Source organism: Anastrepha ludens, chromosome 4 (assembly GCF_028408465.1).
Source record: "Anastrepha ludens isolate Willacy chromosome 4, idAnaLude1.1, whole genome shotgun sequence".
NCBI classification, from domain to species: domain Eukaryota; kingdom Metazoa; phylum Arthropoda; class Insecta; order Diptera; family Tephritidae; genus Anastrepha; species Anastrepha ludens.
Genome location: NC_071500.1, coordinates 109,365,858 through 109,377,177, shown reverse-complemented (window position 1 = coordinate 109,377,177; position 11,320 = coordinate 109,365,858). Strand labels below are relative to the sequence as shown.

The 11,320-nt window shown below is 39.8% G+C and overlaps 2 protein-coding genes across 2 annotated transcripts; one reads left to right on the top strand and one right to left on the bottom strand.

Annotated features, from left to right (window-relative positions):
- Nucleotides 1–5,426: 5,426 nt before the first annotated feature.
- On the bottom strand, nt 5,427–8,944 carry LOC128860583 (mucin-5AC). Its single transcript, XM_054098194.1, has 5 exons — nt 8,182–8,944; nt 7,519–8,118; nt 6,412–7,460; nt 6,099–6,331; nt 5,427–6,020 (listed from the first exon to the last, which is right to left on the bottom strand). Exons 1-5 carry the CDS (start codon nt 8,594–8,596, stop codon nt 5,864–5,866), a joined length of 2,454 nt encoding a protein of 817 aa, XP_053954169.1. The 5' UTR covers nt 8,597–8,944; the 3' UTR covers nt 5,427–5,863.
- Nucleotides 8,945–9,371: 427 nt separating this feature from the next.
- On the top strand, nt 9,372–10,998 carry LOC128860582 (zinc finger protein 675). The gene is made up of 2 exons (XM_054098193.1): nt 9,372–9,996; nt 10,054–10,998. The coding sequence occupies exons 1-2, from the start codon at nt 9,441–9,443 to the stop codon at nt 10,695–10,697; spliced, it is 1,200 nt and encodes a 399-aa protein (XP_053954168.1). The 5' UTR covers nt 9,372–9,440; the 3' UTR covers nt 10,698–10,998.
- Nucleotides 10,999–11,320: the final 322 nt, after the last annotated feature.

Below are 11,320 nucleotides of genomic sequence, written 5' to 3'. Positions count from 1 at the left end.
CCAACAAGTGTTGGCAGCGGCGCCGCGCCTATTTCGGGAGATTTGACGTCAGGAGTGTGGCGAGTGTGAAGTCTACGAACCGAACTACAATCAGAACTAGCAACTGATAAAATATATATTTACATACATACATACGTATGTAAATACTTGCATATATGCACACTTTCAGGCGCACATCACTTTTGTGCGTGTGTAATTTCTTATATAGGAGTATGAGTGCATGCATGTTTGTTTGGGAGTGTGCAGGTGCTGCCTATGGTTTTGCGGCTTCAGCGCTGTGCGCCGTACAGCATGCGGAAAATATTTGAATAGGCGCCCGGCTTGAACATTTCACGATCTGCGGTGAGTGTAGAATTGCATTGCGGTCGCGTAAATGCGCACATACACACATCCAGATGTATGCGCTCGCGCTCGTGCGCTGAACAGGGTCCCTGTGATAACAGAAATCTTAAAGACAACAATACTTATTGACACTGATTAACGTATAAGTACACAGCGCGAATGTGTGTACGCTGAGAATATTTACTAACAATGCTACGGGCAGGTCAGTTCCGGAAGTGTGCCAGTCGGTATTTAATATGTGACTCTTACTTTTGTGGCTTTGCAAATTAGAACGAAAACAAATTAGAGGTAAGTCGAGTAGCGAGACCGCGAAATGGGCAATCGCCTGTATTCTTCACTTCATGCATTTTTCTACATGTTTATATTATACGAGTATTAGGTTAGGTAAGAAAGGCTCGAAGGCTGAAAAAACCCATTGTACCACCCATCACAATATTTTAGCAAGTCTAGTTAATCCTTCTAACGTGACTCTTCCTCGATAATCTAGCACCTCGTAATCTAAAGGGTTATATTCGACGGGGCAACTTTTTGTTTAGCGGTCACCGTAGCGAAGTTGGTTCCGGGTCGAAAGTCCAAGAAAAAATTGTTTCTAATAGCGCTCGCCTCGTCGACAAGCAAACGCAAACTTCCGAGTGCATTTCTGGCGCGAAGTTAATCATTCAACTTTATTTTTGAATAACTTTTTTATTATATAAAGAAACAAATATATTTAAAGTGACCTTTAAGCGCTCTATTTTCTGTCTTACTGCGACTGTCTAGTTCACAAACGTCAATTATGATGGACCTACGATACCACTTGCAAAAATTATAAATTTTCCGACAGGCACACCTTTTTTAAAGCCTTCGATTGGGCATCCGGGTTTGGCCTTTGTTCGACCTGTTCAAGGATCCTTTTTAAAGGGTTGTGCACATACATCGATAGAAAATTAAAATTTAAGAAACTACCTGGAAGCTTAAGTCGTTAGCTACAATAGAAATATATTAAATTCACATCCAAAGTTGGAAAACCCAGTCTGGCCAACCCGGGTGCCCGGAGAGTTAAATTCGCGCCGCCTTATATTAGAAGGCTTCTACACCAACTCAAGCGTTAAAATATCCACAAACTCTCATAAACGCTGAGTATAAGTGTCATGCTTGGTCGAAGTAATACCACATTTGTTCAACAGGCAGCTTAGACTTGAAAATCTAGGCAGAATTGAAAAAGTCAGCTTCCCATTAAGACGGTCTTTTTGATATATCTTCTAAAGTGCTCTATAACAGTTTCGAAACCACGTCTCCAGGTCTTTCTACTTTATTTAATTACCAAGCTCCTTTTGAACTTAGTAATTCCATTGCGTTCTCGGACTTCCTTGTTTTCCTTGGTAGGGGAGGTAAGCCTCTAAATTGTCTTCGCACTTATAGCGAACGTGGCTTACTGAGTCGAGTGGAGTGTCCCTCCTCTCCTTCTGGGGAGACACCCTTCCGGGACTACTCTCTGCATTACTTCGAGAGGGCCCAGAGCGACGCCCATGAAATGGATCAGTTCTATTCGCCTACCTTTGGGTCCACCATGCTTGTAGCCAGCTCCACACTATAGGCTCGTCTTTTTATGTCTCTGTTCGAGGATTCACTCTATTGTACTTTGTCCGGGTCTATATTTTTTCTCCGTAATACGCCTTCAACGGATCTTTTAACAGCATTTCATTTATCCTCGCGTTCAAGCATCTTGCGATCACTTTGGTTGGCGCGATGTCGCTATTCTGTCCCTCACACCAGCTCTTTCTTTGTCAAGCCAATGGACATGGTGCAGTTTCATAGACCCAAACTAGTTGCTCGGTACCTGTCTCCCACGGGGTCAATAATTTTCTATTGTTATTGTTGAAGCAGGATAAAAATTCCCCGTGCATATACGAGGAATGCTGCTGACGTGACAGTCCTTGGCCGGATATAAATCCGGGTCGTTCCGTTTACGTAGAACCGACTGACGTGGGAACGAGTCAATGCCTTATTCATGTTTCAGTGCCTTATTCATGTTTCAGAGTCATACTAAAGATAAGAAGAGCGTCATAAGTAACCAGAAAGGTATGGCCTAAGTTCCCCTTATGATGTCCAACGCAGAAACTATTAGAAACATTGGTAACATTTATGATGGTTTCAAAGTTGATAGCTCCATAGCTTCGGGATATCAGGTTCATTATGACTACTCTCTTCACAATAGACTTTCTACTGCCAACAGATACTTTCTTCAACTGTTTTTTGACCGAAGAAACCCCATATTTAACTCCCCCTCTCAAGGTAGTAAAAAATGCATTAATGGCATATTACACTTCATATTCGAATTATACACTTCACACAGGGCATCAAAAGTGTCGTTTTATGGAAAACCTGGGATCGAACTATGAAGAGGTGAAAAGTCAAGCTCGGGGTTTCCGCACCATTCGGGTTGAACTGTGATCTCAATACGACGGCTTACTGTAGTAACGGTGACTGGAGGCCGTGGTTTAGAAGTACATACCTCTAAAGATAAGATGATCGTCATAAGTAACCTGAAAGGTATGGCCTAAGTTCCTCTTATGATGTCCAACGCAGAAACTATTGGAAACATTGGAAACATTTATGATGGTTTCAAAGTTGATAGCTCCATAGCTTCGAGATATCAGTTTCATTATGACTACTCTCTTCACAATAGACTTTCTACTGCCAACAAATACTTTCTTCAACTGTTTTTTGACCGAAGAAACCCCATACTCCCCCTCTCAAGGTAGTAAAAAATGCATTAATGGCATATTACACTTCATATTCGAATAATACACTTCACACAGGGCATCAATAGTGTCGTTCTATGGAAAACCTAGGATCGAACTATGAAGAGGTGAAAAGTCAAGCTCGGGGTTTCCGCACCATTCGGGTTGAACTGTGATCTCAGTACGACGGCTTACTGTAGTAACGATGACTAGAGGCCGTGGTTTAGAAGTACATACCTCTAAACAATTCGCCGATTCCTATTTAATATATGACTTCAATTAAACTTGCATTCTCCATGTCAATCACAATTTTTATTTAAATTTAGAATTTTGACTCAATTCGCAAATTTGAAATCGTGCTTAATTTTACTTTGCGATCAGCTGTTTTGCCACTTGTAAATTCTTACAAGTAAAAATTTATCCAGTAAAAACTTGCAACTTCCCCTCAAAATGAAATGCCATTTTGCTCTCTCACTTTCCCCTACTTTGCAAGTTTTTTGGATACATGAACACCAAAACAACTGTTACAAATTATTTGCTTCATGAACAGACCTCTAGTCAAAGCAATTTTCGATTCATTTCATTCACACGCACCCTGTGTACATACGCACCTACGCATGAAGTCAACTAAATGCATGCCCACTTTCAAATGAATCTATGTTTAGCTCATATCTACACACAAACAAAAATAAAAATAATAAACAAACTTAATCCACGCCAATTCGTCGTAGTTCCAATTGCATTCGTTATAGCAGCTAAGTTTGCTCCTTTGCCTGCACACCTCCGCACCCCCGCACCCTTGCAACACCTGCGCCACACAGTCGATGCAAATGCGAAACCAGTTATTGTGCGTAAAGTGGAAAATCCATTTTTAGCTGCATTTTCGCCTTTGATTGTACGCATTTGAATTGAGTATATATGTGTGCACATGTTTGTATGCAATATGTATAAATATGTACAAGCTGGGTCACGAGATCTGTTAGCCCAGCACCATGCATTTTTCTCTACCACTGCTTAGTTGAAAAAGAAAAATATCCATTTTTTTGCAAGTTTCGAACTTTTAATTTTTATTTAATGTCTCTTTATCTTGGTATTATTATTTTATATGTAAAACTACAAATTTATGACAAAAATTTGTGATCAAATTACATGAAAAAAAAAATTGAAAAGCTTCAAGGAAGAATATAGGACTCACAAAATGGTTATTCAGCAAATGCAAACGCGGCTTCAGGTGCTTAAACTTGAATTTCGCTCTAATTTTTGGTGAAATTTTACTTAAAGTTCCTGTAGACTTGTTGGCATATGCCGAGATACGTTTTTCATGTAACTAATAAGTAAATTTTAAAAAATTATGAAACTAAAAAACTAATAAAAATAAAAAATTAGAAAAATAAAAATCATAAGGTACAAATTTACGTGATGTAAAACACGTTTAAATAAAGGATTGAACAGTACAAACAAAACTAAATTAAAAATAGCGGAAATTTCAGCCTAAAACTAAGTCAAGTTGCACTAAGAAATTATTTTTGTCAGTTACATTCGCCAAAGTCGCAAGTCAATCAAAAGAAGACTTTAATAAGAAAACGAAGTTGTTGTAGTATAGTCTACTTTTAGGCGCTCTGGCGTTGTTCCACTAAACAAAGATATGTATATAATAATGGTTTGAGAAAGCATTTTTTTAATCAATTTTTATAGGATTTTGCTGCATGTAGTACGTCACCTACGCAATTGTGATACGACGTACGTTTTGTGTAAGCGAAATGTTTGTATGCACAATGATTAAGGTGTTTTTGTATAGTTTTAATATTTTCATTGTTTCAAACTAGTTGTTTATTTGCTTTTTACAATAAAGGATTTACAACGGGCGCACGAACTCCAACTCATCACGAACATACATCACATACATACATATGTAAGCAAAAACTTGGTTGCCCTCAGTACAATAACAGTTCTGTGTAGTTAACATTTGCTTCATATCAAAATTTTAATTTTGCACAGCAAAAAAACAAAAAAAAAAAAATATTTAGTCGTGGTGGTTAAGAAAAGCAAATCAATGAAATTAAAATTTCATGAGGATAAACATAATCGAATCAGATAAAAAGTTCGATATTTTTATTGCTGTTGTTAGTGGTAGTGAATGGTATTGCATGTATGGAGCTATTTGTAATATTTTACAACTTAATATTTGCTGTCATTACCTCCTCTTTAGCTTAAATTAACTCTACATTCCGCTTTTCGTCTATTTCATATTTCAGTTTTCACTTTTATACTGCTTTAAATCTTATTATTATTAAATAGTGTTTATTGTAGCAGTTACGCTCGATTATATTTCCCTTGTTTATGTATGTGTGCGCGCGATAATAATTTTGCTTTCCCCTGCGTGAAGGCAAAAAGGCATTTATTTACTGAATTGCTTACAATGAAAGTTTCTAGAAAAAAAAAATCAATAAATACCGTACAGAAGGAATCGCAAAGTGAGAAAATTATAAAAATTAAGCAACATATTACAACAAATTTTTGTGTATACGAGTATGCATATGTATATTTATATGTAGTGAACATGAATGATTCTCTCTTTATACTCTATGCATCAGAGTGTTTGCGTAATTTTTGTTTGTTTTATTTTAGATTAAGTTAACCGCAGTTTTTAGTAATGCCATTCATGATTATATTTTATATTGTATAGTTGAGTTGAACGATTCAATTTTACGGCCAGATGAAAATATTTGATTTTTTGTTTAATGGTATCATAGAATAACCGATGAAAATGTCAAATCAAACCAAAATTGCATACATAATTACAATGTAGGTCCATCCGAGTAGTTCTCATAATCATCACAATCGTCTAGAAAATCTGAAAAGAGATCGGGACTGACATCGTAGCCCAACCGAAGTTCAGAGTTTTCAATATCAGCAGCCATTTGCCGTAAATTATCTACGCCAGCGAGTAGTTGCCTGAGAACGAAAAATTTTAAACATTATAATAAAGCTTAGAAAGTGAACGAAAATTGTTTGACAACGATTTATTATTACCTTAGATTATTTTCTGCATTTGTTGCAGCTCTAAGCAAATCCCTTGATATTTGTTGTGTTCTGGACGGTCGACCAACAGCGCCACGCACACCCGCTTCTGCGCCAACAGCCGCGCCACCACTAGCATCCGTCGCAAATGGACGTGAACGATCACAGCATGGAACATTGAAGCCACCTACAGCGCCCTCTTCACGCAATGTCTCATTTTCACGACGCAGCGCTTCCAATTCCAACTGTTGCATCAAAGACAAAATTTATAATATAACAAAAAACAAAATGAAGACACATTGTTCATTAACAAATGTGAACCCACCGTCAATTGTGTCACTTGCTGTTTCAGCGCCGTAACCCCTGGCGTCGATGTTGTCGCTCGCGTGCGTTTACTTTTCTCCGCCAACCCCTCAACACGCTCAGTTGTTGTCACCTCCCCAACGCGTTTTTGTTGTTGTTGCTGTTGCTGAAGATGTTGTTGTTGCAGTTCACGCGCATGCAACTGACGCTCCAAATCGTTTGCACGCCGTGCCTGCTCGTTCAGTGCTATACGCGAATCATTCAATTCCCGCTGCAAGCGCTCATTTTCGATACGCAGCCTTGATAGCTGAGACGAGATCGGCGGGTCGTCTGGCGAGCCTATGGAATTCGATGGCAAGCCGACAGCCACATCAGCTAGCCGCTGCGAAGAATGTATTATTGGTCCATCAGAGAGAAAATCGGGCAGCATTTTTGCATTGCTAGCGGTAGCCTCAGCAGTTGCACCACCTCCGCCACCACAAGCACCTCCGCTGCCATACACAGGCGAGGGACCGGGTATGCCTATGCCGCCGCTTACATCATTTACACCGCCACCACCACCACCACCAACCGCCCCGCCTGCTACATCAACATCACTAAAATCGCGTATCGGCGAATTAGGCGGTGAATCCAGATGCATGTCGTGTGCATACCATGACTCAAGCCAATGATCCTGCACAAAGTCAGGTAGCACAGCGTTGGGAAATTCACCTGCATTGCTGGGCAGTGGACGGGTAACCGGTGGTGCGGCGGCCGTAGAGGGGCCGCCACAGGCGCCACTACTCAGGTCGCCGAGTGGCAAATTCACTTTCGATTTGGACGAATTTGTGTTTAAGGCCAGACGTGTGGGTCGCGCCTCCCTCGTACCACCACCGCCGCTATTGATGTTTGCAACTCCTGGACGTCGACGTGGCGAAGATGATGAGGACGACATAGGCATTTCATAATTGGAATAAGAACGTGGCACATATTGGTGCCTATCGTATTCGCCTGTGCTATTTATGCCACCGCCTACGCCTGTACCACCATCACCCATTCCGCGGCTAACGCGCGTGGACGATGAGAAAAAATCTGAAAATCATTAATAAATTAAATATTAAAAAAATAATAATAATGAAATAGAAGCTACCACTACTCTCTGGGTAAAGCCTAAATCCCGAATTTGCATTGGCTCCAACTCCTGCAGTCCTCACGCCACTCGTACCTGTGCTTACCATACCTTCAATTTCCGGATCCGCACCCACCGTCACATACTCTGCAAGACAAGCTTGCGAGTCAAACGACGAAAATCGTGGGGAACGTTTCATTTTTGTAGCTGATGCACTAAATGAATTGCCACCCTCTGGTTGCCCTCCGCCAGTAGTTGACGATGAAGCAACATTGCTGCCAGTCATTAATGACGATATTGACGTGCTTGAAAGGGAAGCTGACTGAGGAACTTTCGGGCGTGCGCCAGTTGAAGTTTGAATTGTAGCACCGTTATTTGACGACCCGTTCGCATTATTGCTCTGAGTGCCATTCACGTTATTAGACGTTGGGGCATCCAGTGTTGTGACAGTAACAGTGCTGGAAGGAGCCGTTAGTGGCGGTCCGCTACTCAGGAAATGTTTGAAAGAAAATGAAGATGTATTCTGTGTTGGTGGTGCATGTGGCTGTGTCACAGGTTGTGTGTTGGAACTGCTGCTAACAGGCTCCCATGTAGAACCCAAGTTTGTTTGTTGCGTTCCAGCTATTAAAGGGGAAAAGGAGTGTAGTTGCACTTGGCGGCTAAGAGATAATCAGACTCCCTTACCTTCTACATGGGCTGTTGTACCACTGCTATTTGAACGCTCATTTGTGTAGTCACCATAACCACTGTTGTTGTCGTTGCTTCCCATTGGCCCGTTAATACACAGGTCCGCTACCAGATCATTAAGTTTGCCACGCATGAAAGAGGTCGTGGACGTCACAAACTGATTGCTTCTAGAGCTGCCAATGGCACAATCACCCCCGTCTGCGCTGTTGGCCTTGCCCTTGCCATCGGCGGCCGTTACGTTGCCCACTGCCATCTCTGCAACAAAATCTGTCCGCGCTGCTGTTGCTTCTGTAACATTCGACGTCGTCACACCTACACTGGCGGGGAGTGAATCCATACCGTTGTTGTTTCTGCCGCTATTACTACAGCTGTTGTTGTTGTTATGTTGCACCTCATCGTTTTCTTTTGCCATAATTCGTTTATATTTTGTGCAATTCTGCTATTGCCGCTGCTACGTTACTTTGTTCGCCGTTGTCCCCGTCTGCAGTTTTTTTTCCTTTCAGTTGCAATGGTATTTTTCTTCTTTGTTCAACTTCTCCTACCACTGCCTGCAGTTATTGCACATTTACTTACTATATTTGTTATGCAGTTAGTCTTCACATATAAATCTGCACTATTACACGGCTATAATAAACGAAAAATTGGAAAAAGACTTGATTCTTTTTAAAAGTTTACAGAAATTTTCAAGAATTGTTAATTTTCCGCAATCTGAAAGGCCCTTCAGCCGAAGGTGCCAGATTTGTGTGATGTGGTATTTTTCAGCGTATAACAAATGTCATTGTGAATGATGTGGAAAAGGTCAGTTTTTAAATCCATTGTTAATAGGAGTATGTGAAGCAGGTGAATTCTACTATTTGCCGTTAGCTTTATGGTCCACACCATAATTCCAATAATACATTTTGTTCCAATGCTGTTACACATGTTTGTGATTGAACACATTCTAAATACATTTATTAATTAAGTTAAATAATAAACAGATAATACTCATCTACTATTCTCCAGTAGTCATACTTCATCTACAAATATGTTTCCAAAATAAGATTATTATATACGTTTTCTGACATTATCGTAAAATAAAGATCCCCTACTTATAAAATTTCGTTCCCTTAATTTGAGCATTGTGACAGCCTCCTAACCATTCGAATATCACCATTGTGAATTAAATAACTTGAAAGAAGAAGTGAATAAACAAAATCAGCTGTTTGCAACAATTAAAAACAATATAAACAATTTTGTTTAACGATTTTTTCATTACAATGGAAATTGTGCACTTTACTCCTACAGAGCAAGAGCTCTTACCAACTCGTAAAATTCTATGCCCACATCCGGATTGCGGCTCCACTTTCACAAATGTTGGCAATTTGGATATGCACATGAAGCGTCATCATGGCAAACAACCAGTTAAGAGATTTGACCTCAAGGGGAAAGAGTGTGCTTTTCATTGCCCCCAATTGGAGTGCACATATCACGAAATGCATACTAGTAAAATGCACTTTAAAACATTAAAATACTTGCGTCAGCATTATCAAAAAAGTCATATAGCCAAAACCAATATTTGTGACCAATGTGGAAAGGCTTTCATCACCGGCAATCAGCTGAAGTTGCATGTGGAAAAGATGTGTGGAATTAACTATGCTTGCAAAGAGTGTGGATGGGAATATAGCACTATGGAGGCATTACTGACGCACGGAAAACGAAAGGGGCATAAGGTGCGTGATGTCCGAACCACTGAAATAAAGAAAATATCACAGCGGAAAAGGTCGATAAATGAGACACAAACAAAATATAACGACCAAGAAACACAAACCGAAGGTAAGGACGTGCAGTTATTTCGACAAAACTCGATTTATAATTACTATGTTTTATCAGAAGCCACACCACCAAAATGTGTTGTTAAGAGCAATAATCTGGATAAAAATATTACAATAAACGGAGAAATGTTAAACGAAAAACATGTTTCAGTGAATACGCAATCGTTCGCTGACACACCAGAACCACGGCATATAGAGACACAAACTGAAAGTCAAATGATAAGCACATTACGTCATTATACTTACAACACCACAGCTCCTACGATGAATTCCTCTTTACCACCTGCTCAGTTGCTTCCTCCCTCGACACATACGTACACACAGACATACGGTGATCTTTTTGCAGATTCTTTGCTTGGATTTACCGACATACAAACACAAACAAATTGGTCCAGCTTTTCTGATGTCACTGCCGAGGCAGCAACGCCCGATGAAGTTGCAACACAATATAGCACATCAACTGCAGGCACATGCACACGCTGCGCCTATGATGAGTTGCTAGTGTCCACAGAAACACAAACTAGTTTTACACAGTGTTTGCTTGAATCACGTACAACTAACGGCGATACTGAGGATGGAGCTTTTAGTAATCTGTACCAAACGCAGCATACACAGACATGTGATATGTTACTTGGAGATCTCTTTGGTGGACAGGAGAGCGATTTAATTGGTGGTTTTCAGTCAACGTACACGCAAACATGATGGTTTGATTTGGATTTACACGTGATGGGGAGTGAAGAGGAGGAGAGCGAAAAAACTTAGGGCAACTAAAAATTTAAACAAAAAAATTAGTAAGAAGTTAATTAGCTTATACGTAAAATAACCAATTTTTATTCAATAATTAAAGTACACAAATGCATACACCTTCACATGTACATATATGCAAGCAGTATTGAAAAAAAAAAGTTCCTTAGTTGTTAAGAACAGCAAGATAACTATTGTACAATGATATTAAAATACATGAAGTTATATGTTCGATACATTATTTAAACGAAACTCCAAATATGTTGATATTGCATAGCAATGTGCTTTACTTTTCCAATAAAATATATAGTATGATTTTTTGAGCGTAAGGAATACGAATTCAAAACCTGACCCTATATATATTGTGTTGGGGAAAAAGAAGTGTCGCATTTGTGATCGAAATATGACGCTTTATTTAACGTACTTAGAATTATCCGATTCAAGTCAAATATGCCCCGTTTTGTTGGCAAACTGGCCATTTAGAAGGCAACTTCATTATCCCCCCTTTATAAAACCCAACGAGGAGCAAAAAACTCAGACAACCAGTTTTCGCAAGCCTCTTTTGAGGCCAACTTGGTATC

Coding starts and splice junctions, on each gene's coding strand:
- LOC128860583 (XM_054098194.1), bottom strand. CDS start 8,596: ATGGCAAAAGAAAACGATGAGGTGCAACATAACAACAACAACAGCTGT. Junction 8,119..8,181: donor TACAACAGCCCATGTAGAAG/GTAAGGGAGTCT, acceptor CCCCTTTAATAG/CTGGAACGCAACAAACAAAC. Junction 6,332..6,411: donor AGCAAGTGACACAATTGACG/GTGGGTTCACAT, acceptor TTGATGCAACAG/TTGGAATTGGAAGCGCTGCG.
- LOC128860582 (XM_054098193.1), top strand. CDS start 9,441: ATGGAAATTGTGCACTTTACTCCTACAGAGCAAGAGCTCTTACCAACT. Junction 9,997..10,053: donor CCAAGAAACACAAACCGAAG/GTAAGGACGTGC, acceptor ATGTTTTATCAG/AAGCCACACCACCAAAATGT.